The sequence below is a fragment of the Podarcis pityusensis genome (genome assembly GCF_964106645.2).
Source record: "Podarcis pityusensis genome assembly, chromosome: 8".
Classification (NCBI taxonomy): domain Eukaryota; kingdom Metazoa; phylum Chordata; class Lepidosauria; order Squamata; family Lacertidae; genus Podarcis; species Podarcis pityusensis.
The window spans coordinates 180,226-202,529 of record NC_138033.1 but is presented as its reverse complement, the minus strand read 5'-3'; the positions used below and the strand labels follow the sequence as shown (position 1 = coordinate 202,529).

The 22,304-nt window shown below is 53.9% G+C and overlaps 1 protein-coding gene across 2 annotated transcripts; it reads right to left on the bottom strand.

Moving 5' to 3' along the window:
- Positions 1 to 1,183: 1,183 nt before the first annotated feature.
- Positions 1,184 to 20,204, bottom strand: SHKBP1 (SH3KBP1 binding protein 1). 2 transcript variants are annotated; one of them, XM_081018736.1, is made up of 18 exons: positions 20,129 to 20,204; positions 19,892 to 19,945; positions 18,379 to 18,424; positions 17,034 to 17,107; positions 16,121 to 16,179; positions 15,736 to 15,816; positions 14,763 to 14,933; positions 13,698 to 13,788; positions 13,125 to 13,315; positions 12,246 to 12,361; positions 10,797 to 10,884; positions 10,066 to 10,182; positions 8,236 to 8,406; positions 7,122 to 7,277; positions 6,925 to 7,021; positions 5,446 to 5,624; positions 3,679 to 3,811; positions 1,184 to 2,328 (listed from the first exon to the last, which is right to left on the bottom strand). In XM_081018736.1, exons 1-18 carry the CDS (start codon positions 20,197 to 20,199, stop codon positions 1,947 to 1,949), a joined length of 2,277 nt encoding a protein of 758 aa, XP_080874862.1. In that variant the 5' UTR covers positions 20,200 to 20,204; the 3' UTR covers positions 1,184 to 1,946. The 2 variants fall into 2 exon arrangements, with proteins under 2 accessions (XP_080874862.1, XP_080874863.1); XM_081018737.1 differs by having other exon boundaries at positions 1,184 to 2,325.
- Between the last annotated feature and the right edge of the window lie 2,100 nt (positions 20,205 to 22,304).

Genomic DNA, 22,304 nt, shown 5'->3' with positions numbered 1-22,304 from the left:
CTCACTTCCATACATCACTCCTGGGAAAACCAGAGCTTTAACTATACGGACCTTTGTTGGCAAGGTGACATCTCTACTTCTCAAGATGCTGTCTAGGCCTGTCATTGCCCTTCTCCCAAGAAGCAGGCGTCTTTTAATTTCGTGGCTGCTGTCACTATCTGCAGTGATCATGGAGCCCAAGAACGTAAAATATTTCACTGCCTCCATTTCTTCCCCTTCTATTTGCCAGGAGGTGATGGGCCCAGTGGCCATGATCTTCGTTTTTTGATGTTGAGCTTCAGACCATATTTTGTGCTCTCCTCTTTCACCCTCATTAAAAGGTTATTTAATTCCTCCTCACTTTCTGCCATCAAGGTTGTGTCATCTGCATATCTGAGGTTGTTGATATTTCTTCCGGCAATCTTAATTCCGGCTTGGGATTCATCCAGCCCAGCCTTTCGCATGAGGAATGAGATTATCACCCCTCTTTTATTGTCCACTCTGGGTCGCCCAGCCACTGCCCCAGTGTCCCTTCTCTTGGCAGATCAAGATGAGCAGGTGACAACAAAGGCTGCAAGGTTTTTAGCTGGGGCAATCAGAGTAAGATCCACTATTTGACTGCTGCTTCAAAACCCCCAAATGTATTTGATATTACTGACTTTCTATTTCTATTCTTTGTATATCGTATTATTGTTTTATTGCTATAGCCGATGGCTGACACAAAGATTCATTCATTCATCATCCATCCATCCATCCCTCCCTGCACTGTGTGAAGGAGGCCTTCAGCCTTGTCTCCCTGGACTTCCCCGCTAACCCTGCAGGGGCTTGTGCTCTCTCCCACTCCAGACACCCCATTCAGCTCTGAGTGTCCTTCTGCCCCTCTCATCCTGCCCCACATGTCTAAGACTCGCACATGCCCAGCTCAACATGCTGAAGCCAAGGCCTCCGTGCTTCTGTGACATCACAGCAGCTCCACAGGCGGCCACGGGGCTTGTTCCTCCATCCCCACCGCACAGGCTGTTAGTGTGCCAGGCTAGGCCCTTGGGGGACCAGGGTTCAAATCTAGCCCTTCAGCCAAACACCTGGATGACCTTGGGGGGCAGCTGCCGTCTGTCTCAGCCTGGCCTGCCTTGCAGGGTTGAAGTGGGGATTGAAGGAGGAGGGGGAGAGAACCACGTGTGCCCCCTTGGAGGAAAAGGTGGGGTGTAATAAAATAAGGATAATAATTTATTGCTTATACTCCGCCCATCTGGCTGGGCCTCCTCAGCCACTCTGGGCGGCTCCCAACAGAATATTAAAAACATGATAAAACATCCAACATAAGAACTTCCCTAAACAGGGCTGTCTTCAGATGTCTTCTAGAAGTCAGATAGTTGTTTATTTCCTTGACATCTGGTGGGCGGGTGCCACCACCGAGAAGGCCCTTTCCTGCTATGAATGTAACAATAAAGAAGGAGGTATTTTGAAGGTGGAATTCCTTCTTTTTCTTTTATTTCTTCTTCCTTTCTCCAGCCCCCCCCCAAGACACTCACAGAGGCAGCCTTCCATATTTTATTCCATAGCCAGTCTCAGACTGATACAAAAAAGAGAGGCATTATTGAGCTTTGGCTTGTCAGTGGGGGGCGGGGGGGGGGGAGACAACAGCCACCCTCCCACCCCCTGGGCCTTCCCCACGGAGGAGGAGAAGGGTCCCCCCATGGATGCTGCTGCAGACCTGTGCAAAATCCCTCGCTGGGGAGAAAAGCGCCCAGCGCCGGGGGAGAAGGGGGCAAGGAGACCCTGAGAGGACTGGAAGTCACTTGGGGAGGGAGGTGCAAGCGTTTGGGGGGGGCAAGAGGAAGAGGAGGGCTCAGAGGCCAGCCCTGCGCTCCTCCCCACGGCGGCGCAGGAGGCCGGAAGCAAAGGCTGCCCCCCCCCCCGGCTGCACGAGGGTCTTTGGTCGGAGTGATGCCTCCTTTTGGGGAGGGTCAGAAGGAGGTCTCACTGAGCCGCACTTTGGACGGGGCCAGCGGGAGGGGGGGCTCGCCGGGTGAGGGGCTTGGGCTGGGAGGTCTCGGGGCCACCGTGGCCCCGCCGCCAGCAGGGCCCCCGCCGCCACGCCTGGCCTTGGCCCCCTGCTGCTCCCTGGGGACCCACCGGGGGTCCGGCTGGGCCAGCCCAGAGGTGCGGGCAAGTTCCTGGCAGCGCTCCACAAAGTTCCCGCTCAGGCGCCGGCTGTCTGGGTCTCCGCGCTGCAGGTGGGGGGAGTCCAGGGGGGGCGGGTTCTCGCGGCCGAAGCGGCAGGCGGGGGCCAGGGAGCCCCTGGCCGCCTTGTCCCGGGGGCCGTCCGAGTCTTGGCACTGGAGGCTGCTGGGGAAGAAGAAGAAGAAGCAAAGGCAGATTATGAGGAATGCTCTGGAATGACAGGAAGAAGACGTTAAAATGGGCTGCTCCCCAAAGAGCAGAAGCTCCGAAGAAGAGGACGAAACTATTTCTGTATGTGGCAACAGCAGCTGGAATATTGCATGTGCAGAAATGGAAAGAAGAAAAGGTTGCACCGAAGGAAGAGCGGCTTCTGAAAGTAACGGACTCTGCAGAGATGGCAAAGCTGAGAGTGAAATGAAGAGAACAAAGTGAGGAACATTTTATAGAAGAATGGAGGCCTTTTGTGGACTATCTTGAAAAAACATTACTGCCAAATGAAATCACGGGCAGGAATTGAGATAAAAGCAGCGGAAGAAAAACGACAAAATAATTGTAATAAATAATGCAGTAAAAAAGATTTGAGGATAAACACAGTGGAAGTGAGGGTGGGAAGTCAACTTACGAAATAATATACCAGTAATTATTTGATTTGAAGGTTATTGTGAAAATATTTGAAAAATTTAATGAACCTTATATAGATATAATCTGCGCCCATGAAGGCCAGAGTCCCCTGAGGGAGGGCCAGGAGGGCGCAAGAAGGGCCTGGCTGCAGGATCAAGCCGAGGGCCCATCTTGCCCAGCCGCCTCTTCTCACAACCAGACACCTCCAAGAGAAACCCCCAAACAGGACCCGAGTGCGAACGTATTCCCCTAATGTTCCCCATTATCTGGTATTCAGAGGTAGACTGTTCCTGGGCAGGGAGGATCTGCTATCACAAGAAGCCTCCATAGGAAGAGCCTGGCAGCTGGATGAGGCCAAGGGGAGGCCCTCAGGTCCAGCATCCTGTGCTCCCCGTGGCCAGCAAGCAGGGGCACACCAAGGGGGTGGTCAGGCTGGCCAAGGCCACCCAAAGCAAACTGGTTGCGTTTCCTCTCCATGGTCTCTCCTGGCTTCAGAGGCACCGAGACATCTCCCTGCCAAGGGTGCAAGGGGTATGTCTCTGCCCACCAGATGCCCATTAAGGGAAACCTGAACACAAGAGCCCCCTTCCCTCCTGAGGTTTCCAGCAACCAGCAGTCGGAAGAGGCCCAGCACAGCCAGCCATCCTTTGCCCTCTCCCCCTCCATGAATTTGTGCCGCCCTGTTTCGAAGCCACCAGGCTGTTGGCTGCCGCTGCCTCCGGTATGCCTTGCTCAGGAAGATGCCACACAGAGCGAGTGACCCATGGGGGTGCAGCTGCCCTCCACTGCCCCTCGGGAAGAGCCGCTAGCCTGGAATTGTGAGCCCTCGGCAAGGAGGCTGGGCTGGGGGTCGGCTTTCTCCGCCCTCCCTCCACGCAGAGTGCCAATCTCTACCTGGTGCTGGCGGTCCAAGGAGCGCTGGGGGGAGCCAAAGGCCTGGCCGGGGGGGCCTCGAGGGAGTGGGAGAGAGCCAAGTCACACTGCTCCAGTTCCTGCAGAAGTTCCTCCTCCGAGAGACCCCCTGCGTCTGAGGAAGGCAGGAAAAGGGGGGGGGGGAGAGAGATGGCAGGAGGACTTTATTGGCCCAGCAAGTGATCAGCCTGACTGTGCCAGGGGCTGGTGTGTGGCACAGCCATTGCAGGAAAGTAACCCTGGGGAGGAACGGCTGAAGCAGGTGGGTGGGTTTAGCCTGGAAAAGAGGAGACTGAGAGGAGATCCCCACGGAAGAGGGAACAAGCTGGTTTCCTCCTGCTCTGGAGGGGAGGACTCGAACCCGTGGTTTCAAGTCACAGGGAAGGAGATTCCGGTTCAACATCAGAAAGAACTTTCTGAGGGAAAGAGAAGTTTGACGGTGGAACAGGCTCCCTCAGAAAGTGGTGGCAGAGGTTGGACGGTCATCTGTCCTTGTCGCTTGAGTGGAGATTTCTCCACTGCAGGGGGCAGAACAAGACGACCCTTGCCTTGGGGGTCCCTTTCAACTCTACAACATCCAACTTTGTTGGACTGGTCATGTTGTGCAGATGCCTGATTATTGTATTCCAAAGCAACTACTCTATTCCGAACTTAAAAATGGAAAGCGTAATGCTGGTGGTCAACAAAAGAGGTTTAAAGACTCACTCAAGGCAAATCTTTAAAAATGTAGTATAAAGACCAACAATTGGGAAACACTGGCCTGCGAGTGCTCCAGTTGGAGAACAGCCTTGACCAAAGGTGTCGTGGGCTTTGAAGACACTCGAACTCAGGACATAAGGGAGAACCGTGCGAAGAGGAAGCCACGCTTGGCAAATCCACACAGTGATCAGCTCCTGCCCGGAAACCAATGTCCCCACTGTGGAAGGACGTGTGGATCCAGAATTGGCCTCCACAGTCACTTACGGACTCACTGTTAAGGCCGTGTTCATGGAAGACCATCTTACTTGGCTATGAGGGATTGCCAGAGAAGACAATTACATGACTGTGATCTTGGGAGTGTTAGAGTTTCACTCCTCCGTTGCTGGATGTGTGATTGTTACATCACGTCTGTGTATACTTTCTAGGCTTGGAAAGTGTGAGAACGGAAGTCAGTCTTATCTCTCTTCCGCTGTGCTGTCCTTTTGTACTTTTCTTCATTCTCTCCCTCTTGGGGAAGTGAGAGAACGCCCTGTCTTGTATATGTTGCTTAATAAATCCCTTAGAATGCTACATTTACTCTCCACGTTTGTTTCTGCCATACTCTGCTGAGGGAGCATGCGCATGTCTTTTGAGATGCGTCGCTGGGGCGCACCAGGACTGATATGTGAATGTCCCGGGCTGCGCTTCATCAGGAAGATGCCCAGAGAGGTCTGTCCCATTCCGGGGGCGTGTGCACCCCGGGCGTGGTGGACTCTCCTTGGAAGTTGGGTGGCCGCCTGTCAGGGATTCTAGAGCTGTGCTCCTTGCATTGCAAGGGGTTGGGACAGATGACCCCTGGGGGGCTCTTCAAACTCTACGAGAAAAGCCCCAGCCCAGAGAGGAAGCGAGAGAGGGCCAGAAGTGCCCTGCGCTGCCTGGCAGAACCCGGCCTCCAGACCCCCACATGGCTCTTCAGTTGATTCCTCCCCACGTGACAGGCACCAAGGCAGCACCTGGGACCTCCTGTGGGGGGACGACCAGCCCCGCTGCCCCCCGCCCTGCCTGGCTCACCTGCCGGCTGGCCCACCACCTCCATGGCGGTGGTGAGGTCCCACATCTGCAGGCTGCCATTGGTGTGGCCGGTGAAGAGGTAGCGGCGGGGGCGGGAGCTGATGCGACTGGAGCCCTCGCACTCTTGCACCGCGAAGGCCGTGATGGGGGACCCGTCGACAGAGCGCACCTCGCAGATCCTGCGGAGGGCAGGGGGGAGAAGAAAGAAGGGGTCAGGGACAAAGGGGGCCCATCCAGTCCAGCCTCCAAACACCCCTGAGAAGCTGGGAATACATGTAGACTGCTTCTGGACCTGGAGGCTCCATAAGAACAGAGAAAGAGGCTGGCTCATGTAGGCCAGCACCCTGTTTTCACAGAGACCAACCAGAGGACCATAATAATAATAATAATAATAATAATAATAATAATAATAATAATTTATACCCCGCTCATCTGGCTGGGTTTCCGCAGACACACTGGGCAGCTCCCAACCAAACATTAAAACACAATACTTCATCAAACATTAAAAACTTCCCTAAACAGGGCTGCCTTCAGATGTCTTCTAAAAGTCAGATGGTTGCTTATTTCCTCAACATCTGATGGGAGGGCGCTCCACAGGGCAGGCACCACCACCGAGAAGGCCCTCTGCCTGGTTCCCTGTAACTTGGCTTCTCACAGTGAGGGAACTGCCAGAAGGCCCTCGGAGCTGGACCTCAGTGTCCGGGCAGAACGATGGAGGTGGAGACGCTCCTTCAGGTATACTGGACCGAGGCCGTTTAGGGCTTTAAAGGTCAGCAACAACACTTTGAATTGTGCTCGGAAACGTACTGGGAGCCAACGTAGGTCTTTCAAGACAGGTGTTATGTTGTCTCAGCTGCTCCCAGTCCCCAGTCTGGCTACCACATTCTGGACTAGTTGCAGTTTCCGGGTCACCTTCAAAGGTAACCCCCGTAAAGCGCATGGCAGCAGTCCAAGCGGGAGATAACCAGAGCATGCACCACTCTGGCCAGACAGTCTATGGGCAGGGAGGGTCTCAACCTGCTTACCAGATGGAGCTGGGAGACAGCTGCCCTGGACACAGAATGGATCTTCGCCTTCATGGACAGCAGTGAGTCCAAAATGGCTCCCAGGCTGCGCACCTGGTCCTTCAGGGGCACAGTTACCCCATTCAGGACCAGGGAGTCCCCCGCACCCGCCCACATCCTGTTCCCCCAAAACAGTACTCATGGGATCCCCCAGTCTCATGGGATCTGAGCACGAGTACCCCTCTCCCCTCCTGCGGTTTGCAGCAACAGCGATTCAGAAGCATCCCTGCCTCCGACCGTGGAGGGCAGAACAGAGCCGTCCTAGCAAGTGGCCCTCGATAGCCCTCTCCTCCTCGGTGAATCTGTCCAGCCCTCTTCCCAAGCCACCCTGCTTGGTCTCTGCCTCCTGCGGGAGGGAGTTCCGCAGGTTATCTCCGCGCTGCTGCTGCACCAAGGAGGGCTTCCCCTGACCCACCTCTTGCCGGTGGAGGAGAGTCGCACGTAGAGCTTGCTGGCGTCTGGCACCACCCTCTGGAGGAAGACTTGCTGGTCGTCCCGCTCCCCAAAGGGGCCTGCAAGAGAGAAGGGGGGGGTCACAGGCCTGGCAAGGCAATGGCGGGGAGCTCCCTTGGGGGGCCCAACCCTCCCTCCCCCCAGCCAGCCCCCACTTGCCAATGTCGGTGCCGGCGCTGCAGCCCCCGTGCCCGTCCACCGACTCCAGGGCGAGGATCTTGAAGGAGGCCAGCGGAGTGGAGCCGGGCTGCGTGGAGATCATGCCGCGGAAGCGGGTCACGGTCCATGTGCGGACGTGGTTGTTGTCAGCGCAGACTGGGGAGGAGAGAGGAGAGGCGTGGGGGAAGGAGCAGGGGGCAGCAACGTGTGGCCCATGGGCCAGATGTGGTCCACAAAGACCATTTTACTGGCTCCTGAGCTGCCCCCAAACTGAGCCGCCCACTCAGCGAGTCCCCCATGTGCTGTGCTAAACCAGTGCAGGGAGTCGCCGAGCAACGCCTGAAATCACATCTGCACATGCGCAGATACCATCACCACCATCCTTTTAAATTTGTATACCGCCTTTCTATCTTACAATACTCAAGGTGGTATACACGCTGAAAAAAACAAAAAACGTACATCTAACAATCTAATGCAATACAAAAATGTGATCATAAAACATAACTTTGAAATAGGCAGCCTACATCAAAAAAGTAACATTCAACAATCAATTAGAATAGTATAAAATAAATACATCAACATATAAAAGTTAAACAGAAATCCACTCAACAGTTACAATAATATCTAAACTATAATCAATAAAACAACGGCAAACTACAGTACGTAAAACAATACAATACACATTGAGAAGCAGAGAGTAGAGCAAGGCAGGTGGAAAGAGGCCTTGCCTGACGGAATCTCTCCCCTCAGTTCTTCCTCCAGGACCAGCTCCCTTATGAGGACTCCTAGGGCCGGAGGGGGGGGGCAAGATACCAAAAGTCACATCTGCGCATGTCCAGACGCCATAAATTGCGCCTGCTCAGGCGCAATTTCCGGAGTCTGGGCATGTGCAGACGCGATTTCCAGCGTTGCACTGCGCCAGTCTGGCCCATGGACAATCTCTTTGGGAATGATCCGGCCCCTGGCCGGCAAACCTTGACAAGCCCTGTTTTAGACCCTTCCATCGGCTTGCCTCTTCCTCTCCTTTTCCCTAAGCTAAGCAGCCACCTTTCCTCCTCCCCTCGACCGTTTCGGCTGCCAGACCCCCCCGGCCGCCCTCTCCCCTCCCCGGTACCTGAGATGAGGTGTCTTTCAGAGAGCATCACCTTGGTGACGGGGCTGCGGTGGACGGCAAAGGTCTGGAAGAGCTGGGGCCCCGAGCTGACCGTCTCCGGGTGCTGGACGATGACGCGGACCGTGCCGGAGCTGGTGCCGTAGGCTATCTCTATCCAGTTGCCGCTGTTGCCTGGGAGACACAGAAGCGCCCCCGGGGTCACCCAAACTTCATGGCTCACTGAGGCCCCTGGGTGATGGGGACCTGGAGGGGGATCCCCACCAGGCTGCGCCTGGGGGGCTTTGCTGGATGGAGTGGGGCAGGAGACCCGGGTCCTCTTCGGGACACAATGCAGGGAGGGCTGGGGAGCCTTTAGAGGAACAGCTAAGGGTGCTGGGGATGCTTAGCCAGGGAAAGGGGAGACTGAGAGATGACAGGAGAGCCATCTTCAAATATCTGAAGGGCTGTACACAGAACAAGATTGTATCCTCCATCTCCGGAGGGCAGGACTCGAACCTGGGACGAACGGTATGGTTTGTATGGGCCTAAAGAACACCGCAAAATGGATGCCAAGTCTTGGAACTGTCAGGGAACTGTCCATGAACTGTGTTGTAAAAGCGCTAATGGAATGCGGAAGACATCGTGATGTTTTGGCAAAAACAGTGTGTGCTGGGAACGGTACAAGAACAGCACATACAAGGAGGCATGGAGATGGGCTACACAACATGACCTTTGAGGTATTATTATTATTATTATTATTAATAATAATAATAATAATAATAATAATAATAATAATAATTTATTATTTATACCCCGCCCATCTGGCTGAGTCTCCCCAGCCACTCTGGGCGTCTCCCAATCGGGTGTTAAAAACAATACAGCATTAAATATTAAAAACTTCCCTAAACAGGGCTGCCTTCAGATGTCTTTTAAAAATACGATAGCTGCTTATTTCCTTGGGAGGGCATGCCACAGGGCAGGCACCACCACCGAGAAGGCCCTCTGTCTGGTTCCCTGTAACCTCGCAATGAGGGAACCGCCAGAAGGACCTCGGAGCTCGTAAGATAAGAGTTGTGAGATGATGCCAAGGACAAGGATGTGAGATGCCAAAAGCAAGGAGTAAGGAGTTGTGTAATGCCAAGCATTAGATGAACAATGAGGTGTATATATGGCAAAGCCCTCCAGCCTAAGTTGTGTGCCAGACATTTGACAGCCCTGTCCCCCGTGGCTCTTACTGAACCTGATCAATTCAGAGAAGAGTGAAGAGTGGTGAGTATGAAAGGCGTATGAATGGATGTCTGGTTGAGTCCATATTCCTTGTCTTGACAGGTGAATTACTTATGAATCAATAAAGCAATATTACCAATACTGGTTGACTTGTGCTTTCCTAGGGTGTACTGGGTCTCATCTACGTTAAAGACCTAAACAGATTAAAAGAACCTAATTGGTCATTACAAACCAACAGATTCAAAAGGCAATAAAGGAGATTCCAGAGTCATGGAGCCACAGAATCGCAGAGTTGGAAGGGAACCCCAGGGGCTCCATGGTCCAATCTGACCAAACATTAGGAAGAACTTCCTGACAGCTGGAGCTGTTTGGGAAGGGGAGGTGGTGGCCCCTCCTTCCATGGAGGTTTTTAAGCAGAGGTTGGATGGGCACCTGTCATACATGATCCAGCTGAGAATCTTGCATTGCAGGGGGCTGGACTAGATGCCCCCCGGGGAGGGCTACATTGCTGAAGCAAGTAGAGGAGAAGGGGGCAGAAGGGCTAGCTGCTCAGACCACCCTTGCCCAGCTCTGAAGGCAGAGATGGGGGGGGCGGGGAGGAGGAGGAGGAGGAGAGCCCCTTACTGCTCTTGGGCGTCAGGTAGACACTGAGGGCGGTGATGGCATCCTCCGAGGGATCGCGATAGAGCTCCGTCACCAGAAGGTCGTTGTCCTTCATGCGCAGTGGGAACTTCTGCACATCTAAGAGGACAATAATAAAAATGTATTATTTATACCTCACCCATCTGGCTGGGTTTCCCCAGCCACTCTCGGCAGCTTCCAACAAAAAATTAAAAAGACATTAAAACATCAGTCATTAAAAACTTCCCTAAACAGGGCTGCCTTCAGGTAATTTCTAAAAGTCAGATAGTTGTTAATTTCTTTGACATTGATGGGAGAATGTTCCACAGGGCGGGTGCCGCCACCGAGAAGGCCCTCTGCCTGGTTCCCTGTAACCTCACTTCTCGCAGGGAGGGAACTGCCAGAAGGCCCTTGGAGCTGGACCTCAGTGTCCAGGCTGGATGATGGGGGTGGAGACGCTCCTTCAGGTCTACTGGGCCTTTGAGGCTGTTTAGGGCTTTCAAGATCAGCCCCAACACTTTGCATTGTGCCCAGAAACGTCCTGGGAGCCAATGTAGGTCTTTCAAGACCGGTGTTCTGTGGTCTCGGCAGAGAGGAGAAACCACGTGGAGTTTGGGTGGCCTGTCTGCCTGGCCCTCGCTTTTCCCTCCGCGCAGAAAGCACGGGCTCCCCGTTGGCCCTGGAAAGGGCTGGAGGAGACCTCCGGGCCAAGGAGCCCCCTCCCCATCACTCACCTACATAGTAGATGGATCCGTTGTTGCACCCCAGGAGCAAGAAGGAGCCGGCTGCGTCGTAGCTGTTGATGGGGACCATGTCCTGAGTCTGTGGGGGCCGGAGGGAGGGGGAGAGCGGTCAGAAAAAGATCTGGGAGGCGAACAGGCGGCAGGCGGCCAGCTCATAGCCCTCTCCAAGTATCTGAAGGGCTTGTTTCTTGCTCCCCCAGGGAGCAGGACCTGAACCAATGGCTTCCAGTTGCAAGAAAGGAGTTTCAGACTAAATCTTAGGACAAACTTTGGGAAGATCCATTGGACAGTGGGACGGACAAGCTGGGAAGGGGACGGGCTTGAAACAGAGGTTGAGTGGCCCTCTGTCGTGGGTGTTCTAGCTGCAATCCTTGCATTGCAGAGGGCTGGGCTGGGTGGCCCTCGGCTCCCTTTCCACTCTACAATTCTCTGATGCTGTTTTGAGGACAGCAAATGGGAAGCCAGAGGAGGCCGGCCGCAATGATGCACCTGTGAGGCTGTGGATGCACCTGTGAGGCTGTGGATGAGGTGAGGGAAATGTGGGATGTGATCCATGAGAGGCAGTCAAGTACAACATTCCTTGTAATGCGAGAGAAGACATGCGAGGGAATGTTTGGTTCTGCCAGTCAAAACTTCCTGTTTCCTCCTGGCTGGAGCATCCTTCCTTTACACGTGACTAGAGGTGCGCGTGACCTCACCTGTCCAGGCGACAAAAGGACAAGTCACGCAGCACCCTTCCTTTTTCTTGACTTCCTTCTTTGTTTGACCAGCTTCTAGCTAGGACTGCTCTGCTGGCTCTCAGCTAGCAGAAGCACTGGGATTATTCCCCTATATGGCATAGATCCACATGTACAGATTTGTAACTAATACTGCCTTCAGGGATCCAACTGTGAACTGATGTGAGTAAACTTCTCTTATTGACTTTGAATAAGATTGTGGCGTCTTTATTCTTTTAAGAGGGATTCAAGGGAACTTACCAGGAACGTGCAATTCAATCTGAGACAGACTGAATTGTATAATAGTGAGAGGCTCACACGAGCCTGCAACCGGCTATCTGCTGTGCATGTAAAAAGGGGAATGTAACTCTGCTAAGTAAAGGAACTCGCTTGCGCAAGTTAGAAAGAATATTAATAAACAATATATCCTCTCCTGCTACCTTGAACATTCCCACAGGAGAAGCCATGGGAAACAATTCACAAAATAAATATATCAATAGACACTTTGGGGGGGAAAAGACTTGACCTGCTTAGGGTCATCCCAGAAACTGCACATGGTACTCAAGAGGAGCCGAGACCCCAAGACCCCCCCCACCTACCACCTTTTTCTCCCCTGACCAGATGCTGCCGACAAGCTCTGGAGGCGGCTTCCAGGAGAAGACGTCTGCAGCCGCAGCCCCTGCCACCCTTCACCCAGAGACTGGGCGCTGGACCGCCTGCCCACCTGCCAGTGTTTGGTGACTGCGTTCCAGACGCCAATCTTCCCTGTGTGGCTGGTGGCGATGAGCTGGCTGCCCACGAAGAACAGACCCTCCACGGGGACTCCTAGGTGGAAGACACCTAGAGGGAGAGAGAGAGAGTCCGAGGAACATTCCCATTGGATCAGACCAGGAGAAGAGGGCCAAAGGGGAAGTCCAAAGGTGGGGCATGAAAGGCACAAGGGGGGCCTCCCCCCAACCTCCAGAGGCAGGAGGGGTAGCCTTTGGGGCACCAGCAGACCCGCCCAGCCCCCTTTTAAAGGTCTCACGGGAGATCAGTGTTTGTGGGATGTGAAGCAACACAGAGAGGCACTGCAAGAAAGGAAATTTCGAAGAGACAGGGTTTCCTTTCCTCTCATGTACCAATGAGAGGACAAACACCTTCCTGATGCCCACTCCCCAGGCAAAGCTGAGGATAAATCAAACAGAAACCTTTATCCATCTACTTAAAATATATACTCTTATGAAACTGCAGGTTATTACAATAATCCTGCCAATGTTCTGATCTGTTTACAATTTATCTGTCCATATTTCCATAAAATTTACAGCATGTTATGGTCTAAATGAAGATGATATTAAAAGGATATATCGCTATCCAGCCTTGGAGGGGGGAGACATCTAATCCAGTGGCTGGACCCAGCCAGGACTGGGCGCTCACTGGGCTTGGGGCTGGGACAATGCCAGGGGGCAGCAGGGCTGGGGGGCTGAAACTCCCCCAGGCTGGAGCTAAGTGCCCATCGGAGGGGCCATTCCACTTGGCCCTGGGCAGGGCCTGTGAGCTCCCCCAACTGGAGGCTGCCTCTTCCCGCCCCGAAGCGACCCCCGCAGGGGCTGCCAGGCCTCACCAATCTCTGTGCCGTTCCCGTCGGGCTGCAGGGCCCAGAGGAGGATCTCGCTGCAGGAGGCGGCCGCCACCATCTTGTCGCTGTCCCCCAGGGAGCCCCCCAGCACCCGGGCGTTCAGCGCCAACCGCTCAATGACCCAGTCTAGCCGGGGGCTGCAGAAAGCCAGCTGCCAGCCAGACGTCTCTTTCATCCTAGGGGACAGAGAGAGCAGTCAGGAAGCGGGGGGGGGGGGGGGGGGGGCTGGGCAGGAGGGGGCTCTTGGACCCCACAGCATCCAGCTGAACCCCTGGGCTGGGGAGGCCCAAGAGAGGGGTCAGCAAACTTTTTCAGCATGGGGCGGTCCACTGTCCCTCAGACCTTGTGGGGGGCCGGACTACATTTTGGGGGGGAAATGAACAAATTCCTATGCCCCACAAATAACCCAGAGATGTGTTTTAAATAAAAGGGCACATTCTACTCAAGTAAAAACACACTGATACCTGGACCGTCCGTGGGCCGGAATGAGAAGGCGATTGGGCTGGATCTGACCCCCGGGCCTTAGTTTGCCTCCCCATGCCCAAGAGGGCCACTCACCGGTAGCAGACGAAGAACTGAGCAAAGGCCACCGCAATCCAGTTGTGGTGCCCACACACCAGACGCACCACGCCAGGGTCACCCGTCCCTCCTGGAGGAAAGAGGTGGACACAAAGAGAGACGCTGAGCAAGGCCCCTCCCCTTCCTGGCTGTTCCCCTGTGGGACATCCCCCTTCTGGCACCCGGGGCCAGTGGAAAAGGGGAACTGGGATCACCACAGGCCAGCTCCCCAGCCTCGCCTGGTCAGATCCCAGGGGATAAATATGCCCCATTTGGGATGCATGTGGGATGTGATACATAAGTAGCAGTCAAGTACAACATTCCTTGTTTTCCTAGAGTGGACATGCAAGGGGATGTTTGGTCCAGCCAGTCAAAAACCTCCTGTTTCCTCCTGGCTGGGACATACTTCCTTTGCATGTGACTAGAGGTGGGTGTGACCTTACCTGTCCAGATAACAAAAGGACAAGGCACGCAGCACACTCTCTCTTTTTGACTTCCTTCATCGTTGGAACAGTTTTTTAGCTAAAGATGCTCTGTTGGCTTCCAGCCAACAGAGGACACTGGGATTATCCCCATATGGGATAGATCAACACGTATATACCTTGTAGAGTTTGGAGAAGAGTTTGGATTTGATATTCCACTTTATCAGTACCCTAAGGAGTCTCAAAGCGGCTCACAATCTCCTTTCCCTTCCTTGCCCACAGCAAACACTCTGTGAGGGAAGTGAGGCTGAGAGACTTCAGAGAAATGTGACCGGCCCAAGGTCACCCAGCAGCTGCATGTGGAGGAGCAGAGACACGAACCCGGTTCCCCAGATTACGAGTCTACCGCTCTTTACCACTATACCACGCTGCCCCCCACAGGACCATGCCACCCACTCAGGGAACCACTGACCCCGAAAGTGGGAACATGGAGGTGTGCAGTTCCCTGGTTGTTGCCCCCGTTTGACAGCAGAGAGGGTGGGGCAAGGGAGACCCCCCTCCAGCATCTGAGACCCAGACCCAAACTCCCTCCTGCTGGCAGCCCCTGCCCCTTCTTCCCCCATCTCCCCGGAGTGGCACGTACCTGTGGCTGAGGCCCTCTCCTCCAGCAGCCGCCCCAGGAGCCCTGCGTTCCCCAGGTTGGGAGGCATGGTGTTGCTCCGGCGCACCAGGCCCCGCTCCGAGAGGTTCGCCGCGCGGGCCGCCAGCTGTGCTCCCGTGACGCTGTGACGGTTCCTCCGTTTGGCAGGGAAGACTGGGAAGGAGAGGAGGAGGGGTGAGGATGGCTGAGCAAGAGGGCGAAGTGGGGGGGAGGCAGAGCCACCCCAGCCTTCGTCATGGGCACCGGAACCTCCACCCCCAGCCCAAATTACTGCAGCACGAGGGAGGTCTGGCCAGCATATCCCGCCTTTGGTGCTCAGAGGTCAGCGCTGGCTGCCCATTTGCCACGGGCTGCTCAAGGCGTTAGTATTAGTACGCAAAGCCCTTAACCACTTAGGGCAAGTTTACCTGCAGGACCTCCTCACCCCTCTTGTGCCCACCTGACCACTTAAACTGGCAGAACTGGCACGACTTACAGGTGCCACATAATCCCTGTTCTGTGTTTATAAGAAATCAATCTTTTAGTCTGGCAGCACCTGCACTTTGGAACTCCCTGCCCCTTGACGTCAGGCAGACACTCTTTCAGGCACTTGCTAAAATCATTCGCTGTTTAGACAAGCCTGCCCAGGTGCTTAGAAAGTCCATGCAAGTTTTAATCTGCTTAGTATATTTTAAAGCAAGCAGGTCCAACAGGTAGATCGTGATCTACTGACAGATCACTGGCTCTCCCCCCCAAAGAAGCTCACTGCCAGTTTTTAATTTTGTGAGTAGGTCGCAGTCTCTTGGGAGTTGGCCAAGTATTGTAGATTTTGCCTGATAACATTGCTTTATCCTTTGACAAACTGCTTTGAGGGTTACTGATCAATCAAGTGGTGTGCAAATTTTATGGAATAAATAAGTAAACCCAAAGTCCTGCAAAGCCCCCCTCCCTTCCCCAGGTGTGCCCTGCCTCCTACCTGGTGGCGGCAGGTAGCCATTGAAAAGGACACTCCCGCAGGATGAGCGCTCCAGCTCCTCACGTAACTGCAGGCGACGCACTAGACACAAGGGAAGCAAGGAAGAAGATCAGATCAGCCCACCGTGGCCTTTGACCCTGGGGGGCACTGAGGCCCCTCGCCCACCCAGCCCTGCTGCCTCTCTGGAGGTGGGTCAGAGTGCAGCGGGGGGGGGGGGGCTGGACCAGAAAACTAAAGCAGGGAGAGCAGAGACAAATCACCAAAGCACCAAGTATTTGGGACCACAACATGGTGCAAGCCCCACCCACCCCCAAAATCCAGACTTTGCAAAAACAACAACAAATCATGTGCTGCCAAGGCAAGTCGGATGCCCCTTTGCGCATACCTAGTGGTGTGATCCCGTAGAACTGCGCTTCGTGCAGGAGCAGTGACACGTTGGTCCTCCTGGGGGCACAAAGAGAAAGGTCACCAGGGAGCCTCATCCCCCCAGGTTTGCATGGAAGACACCCACCCCATCCGCCAAAAAGGCCAGAGGGAAACTGAGGGCTAGGAAGAAAGGTTGAAGCATTCGGAATTTTTTGTTTAGAGAATTGACAAGAAAGAGGTGGCATGTCAGAGGCCTGGAAGAAGTGGGGACAGAGAAGTTGTTCTCCATCTCTCCTAACTCTAGAACTCTTGGAGATGCAGTGAAGCTGAAGGCTGGGAGTTTCAGGACAGAGAAAACGAAGTCCTACTTGACGCAGCAGAGTTAAACTGCGGAACGGATGGCCACCAGCCTGGATGGCTTAACAAGAGGACTGGACAAATTCATGGAGGAGGAGAGGGCTCAGATTTCACTTGTGGGTTTTCCCGGCATCTGTGTTCAGTATCATTCATCACGAAGGATAAGGGTGCAGATAACTTTAAGGACCTTTTCTATGAGTTCTGGGTGTGGTTTTCTGGCTAATTAGGCACAGCTGGTGATGTGAATGAAGAGAGAAGAAGTTGCAGTTTGCAACTGCCTGAGAAAGAGAACATCTACATCCTTTGTGTTTGTTATTTGTATAGCCGTAATAAAACTCTTGTTTGAGTATTTTACATCAGTCTCGTGGTTCTGTCGTCTGCCACCAGGGAAAATTCGCCTCCAATAATCTGGTCAGCCACTGTGAGAAAAGGATGCTGGACCTGATCCGGCACAACCTGCCTCCCAAGGAATCTCAAAAGAAAGTGATGGAACAGCAGAGCACCAACACAGCCCCCCCTCCAGCCCCCGGCTCCATGCCCAGCCTAGAGAGGCTGCTGAGGTCTTCCTACCGTACCTGATGTCAAGCTCTTTGGTCCGGAGGAAGTTGAGGATGGGGGCAAAGATATCAGGGTCTCGGTCGATGAAGATCTAGGAGGAAAGAGACAGGGGGGTGTTTGGCTGCAGACTTGCACCAAGGCAGCTTGCAGTGTGTCCCAAAAAGGCCGAGCCAAGGGATTCTCCTGCCATGCAATGCGACTGCAGCCCTGGGAAGAGAAGCTGCTCACAGAGTCTGATGTGAGAAGGGGGGTGAAGGCCAGAGTAGCAGACAGAAAAACACAGTTTGTGTGCTGAAAAGGGGGGGGGGGGCACCATCCCAGCTGCCATTGAGGCCTGCTGCCAAAGTCAGCTTATAATTTATGTATTTATTTCATAACATTTATATACCAATGGATTGTCAAAAGAACCTCAAAGTAGTTTTCCAAAAAATAAAATAATAAAAGCATCACTGAGAAAAATGAGCAGCAATCATTTAAGACATTCAAAAAGTTAAAACAATAGACTGAATTAATAAAAAAAAGTCCACTAGCACCTTAGAGACCAACTAAGGTGCTACTGGACATTTATTTATTTATTTTATTTATTTCGACTGTGTCAGACCAACACGGCTACCTACCTGAATCTAACAACAGACTAAAAACAGATCAAAACTCACATGAACTTTCTAAGCATCTGAACAGGCTGGTCTAAACAAAAATGTTTTTAGCAGGTGCCAAAAAGACAATCATCATGCTTGCCTGATGTCAATAGGCAGGGAGTTCCAAAGTGTTGCCACACTAAAAGATTGAGTTCTGTAGTAGTGCCAAGTCCACCAATCAAAACTTCATTATGCTTTCATCCGTCTTGAGAAATGCTCCACAGGAACGGAGCCCAGAGAAGCTCTTGGGGAAGAAGTCTCATTCTCCCCATTTAGGCAGATGTGATTCCGCAGATGTGCTGGGTGTTCATTTCACGTAATTCCTCACAGCACAGACAGTTTGGACATGGGGCCTCCAAACATTAGGAAGATCTTTCTGACGGCAAGAGACATTTGGCAGAGGGACAGACTCCCTGGGAAGGTGGCAGACTTTCCTTCCTTGGAGGTTTTTAAACAGAAGCTGGACGGCTACCCATCAGAGATGATTTAGCTGCTACTCCTGCATTGCAGGGGGCTGAATGAGATGACCCTTTGGGGTCCCTTCCACCTTTAAAATTCTATATTGGACTCCAGCTCCCACCAGCCCCTTGCTAGGGGGGTCAGGGATGATGGGAGCTGCAGTCCAAGAGGGCACCAGGTTATCTACCCCTCCTGCCACCCTCTGTGCCACCCTCATCCCGCTCTCCAGGAACAGAGCAAGGAAAAGGATCTCAGAGCCACTCACCGCCCCCGTTTCATCCTTCAAGGTGGAGATCCGTCCGCTGAGGAGGCTGCAAGTCAAACGGATGCAGGTGAGGCTGCTGCTGAATCAGGGCAAGCGAGGCTGGAGAGGCAGAGCCACCCTGAAGGCCTGCGCTCAAGGTGGCCCAGGCAGACGAGTCAGGCTGGCTTCCCCTGTCGCCACGGAACATGTGGCCTCTCCTCTCACCATGGAGACCCACGGCTGTTCAGAGGCAGCTCTGCAGGCAACCCTGCAGGAAATGGGGCTCTTGGGGGCTGAGCATCCTGAGCCTCCTCCCAGCAACAACCCTCGGGGGGAGGCTGCTTGGCGCTCCCCCGAAATTCTTGACGAGGCCTCCAAGTCCAGGGGAGAGATGCCCTGCAGCCCAGCCAGCATTCCCTGGGCAGGGGGTCCCTGGGCTTCCCCCTTCCTCAAGGACCAAATCGGATGGGGCTACTTGGACTACTGCCATGTGCTCTACGTGGGGCTACACAAACACACACATCAAGCAAGAGGACAAGAAATACCTGCAATGGGGCTACACCTTAATTTATTAGTTTTTAAGTAATACCTGTGACCCATCCTTCTGACCCGATGCTGAAGACAGGCAGCCTCCAACAACAGGTGTGGGGGACACCCTGGTCCTGAATGGGGCAACTGTGTCCCTGAAGGAGCAGGTGCGCAGAGTCATTCTGGACTCAGAGCTGTCCATGGAGGCACAGGTCCATTCTGTGTCCAGGGCAGCTGTCTAGCAGCTCCATCTGGTACGCAGGATGAGACCCTCCCTGCCCGCAGACTGTCTCGCCAGAGTGGTGCATGCTCTTGTTATCTCCTGCTTGGACTACTGCAATGCACTCTACGTGGGCCTACCTTTGAAGGTGACCAGGAAACTACAAGTAATCCAGAATGCGGCAGCTAGACTGGTGACTGGGAGCAGCTGCCGAGACCACATAACACCAGTCTTGAAAGACCTACATTGGCTCCCAGTACGTTTCCGAGCACAATTCAAAGTGTTGGCGCTGACCTTGAAAACCCTAAACAGCCTCGGTCCAGTAGACCTGAAGGAGCGTCTCCACCTCCATCGTTCTGCCCGGACACTGAGGTCCAGCTCCGAGGGCCTTCTGGTGGTTCCCTTCCTGCGAGAAGCCAAGTTACAGGGAACCAGGCAGAGGGCCTTCTCAGTAGTGGCGCCCTCCCTGTGGAACGCCCTCCCACCAGATGTCAAAGAGAACAACAACTACCAGACTTTTAGAAGACATGTTTAGGGAAGTTTTTAATGACTGATGTTTTATTCTGTTTTTAATCTGTTGGGTGCTTCCAAGAGTGGCTGGGGAAACCCAGCTGGATGGGCGGGGTATAAATAATAATAATAATAATAATAATAATAATAAAAAATAATCCCCTGCCCATCTGGCTGGGTTTCCCCAGCCACTCTTATAATTAGGGGTGTAAATGCTCAAAGGCGACCGAAGGGGCTCTTCTCCCCCCCTCCCCCTCCCCTCCCCCCCCCCGGCACCTGGAAAAGAAGGAATCCGGGATCCAGGTGAGGGTCTGGCGGGAGGTGCTGAACCTGCAGAGAAAGGAGGAGGGGCCATGAGCGCAGGCCGGGCCGAAGGTCCCCGCCCCCCCCCGGCCCCCCAGGAAAGCGGCGGCCGGTCCGCGCGGGGCCCTGAGGACTAGCGCCTTGGCCCTCGAGGGGGCGTGGCCAGGCGTCTCCATGGCGACGCCGACCCCCCCCCTCCCCCGCACTCGCCTCCGGCCGCCCACGTTCAGCTGCACGAGCTCCGCCCCGCCGCCCGCGCCCCTCGCCGCCGCCGCCGCCATCGCCCCTCGCCCCTCGCCCCTCGCCGCCGCGACCGGCTCCTTCCGGGCTCAGGGCCGCTTCCGCGCGCTGCTCCGCCTCCGCCGCGACGCCATTGGACGCAGGGCGGCTCCAGTCCCGCCTCCCGCCGCAGAGGCCCCGCCCTCCTCCAGAACCTCTTGGCCGGACCGCGTCCTCGCCGCCGCATTGGCTCCCTGTGGCGGGGGAGCCCGCCCTCCCTCTCTCGCCATTGGCCACGCGCCGACAAGCGGTTGGGTGAGGTTCCTCGGGGCGGGGCCCTTGGCGTAAACAAACGGCGGTCGCCTCCGCTGATAGGCCCGGCTCGCTATTGGCCGCCTCGCCTGGGGCGTCTTTGGCTTCGATTGGGCATCGGGCTCGAGCGCCCGCCTGCTCTGCGTCTCCATTGGGCCCGGAAGACAGAATAAGGGCAGATTTGGTTTGGCTGTTAATGGAGTTTGTGAGCCGTCGGGAGACAAAATGCCTGGATCCTCCAATTCCCAGTAGACATGCAGGAGAGGCCAGGGAAAAGAAGAAGAAGAGTTGTAGTGGTTGGTTGGTTGGTTGGTTGATTAATAATAATAATAATAATAATAATAATCATCTATTTCTACCCCGCCCACCTGGCTGGGATTCCTCCTCCGCCCTCTAGGAAGAGCCTCGCAGATCCTCCACCTGGAGAGGCGGGGGGGGAGCAGACTCACCTGGGGCACGTGACTCCCTCCCCCCGAAAGAACCGCGGGAGCCGTAGTGGAATCAGGGTGCTGGGAATTGCAGCTCTTGTTACGAAAATTACAGGCCCCCCCCCCACATCTTTAAAGTTGTTACAATGTTACCAATATTATGCCTGAATGTATCCTTTCAACTTGACAGGTCAGGGAAGATACCTAGCTTTTCAAGTTCGTAGAAAATCCATACTTTAAGCGACTCTCCTCATTCCAACGCCATTTTGGTCCTTAAAGAAAGGTGAATTTGGGCTTCACCTCCGTCCATGAACCAAGAAGCGGGAAGTCACTGTAGGCAGCAGGAACAGGGCATCCCGCCATAATTCCCCAAGCGTGAAAGCACAGACATGGCCCCCCACCCAGGAAGTGACCAAGGGGGCAACAATAGACAGTTGAGCAAGTCAGGTGTTCTGAAAGCCCATCTCCAGCCAAGTCCTGAGGGCAAGGAGATGTCAAGAGTTTCATTGTCCTTTCAGTGATGGGGACTTAAGAGGTTGAGAAAGGTGTCTGATAAGGGGACCTCATGTTGAACTGGTATAACCCTTGTATGTTGTTGTTGTTGTTGTCGTTTAGTCGTGTCCGCCTCTTCGTGACCCCCTGGACCAGAGCATGCCAGGTCCTCCTGTCTTCCGCTGCCTCCCGCAGTTTGGTCAAACTCATGCTGGTAGCTTCGAGAACACTGTCCCACCATCTCGTCCTCTGTATACCCTTGTATACAGGTATACTAGCATTTGTGACATGCTAGTGATGTAGTAATGATGTATCAATGATGCCCCTCAAAGTGTATTCTGGGGGAAAGAGGGAAGGTTTAAAAGAGGATGTCCCTCCATGCTCAGGGTTCCTTACTCCCATGGGGACTAGTTGCGCAACAATAAAGATCATGGTCTACTGCATGGGTAGGCAAACTAAGGCCTGGGGGCCGGATCAGGCCCAATCACCTTCTAAATCCGGCCCATGGACGTTCCAGGAATCAGTGTGTTTTTACATGAGTAGAATGTGTCCTTTTATTTAAAATGCATATCTGGGTTATTTGTGGGGCATAGAAATTGGTTCATTTTTATTTTTCAAAATATAGTCCGGCCCCCCACAAGGTCTGAGGAACAGTGGACCAGCACCCTGCTGAAAAGGTTTGCTGACCCCTGGTCTACTGACTCCTGTTTTGCTCCAAATTACAGTGGTGCCTCGCAAGACGAAATTAATCCGTTCCGCGAGAGTCTTCGTCTAGCGGTTTTTTCGTCTTGCGAAGCAACCCTATTAGCGGTTTAACGGATTAGCGCTATTAGCGGTTTAGCGGCTATTAAAGGCTTAAAGGCTTAGCGGATTAGCTGCTAAAAGGCTATTAAAGGCTATTAAAGGCTTAGCAGATTAGATAAAGGGGGCGAAAA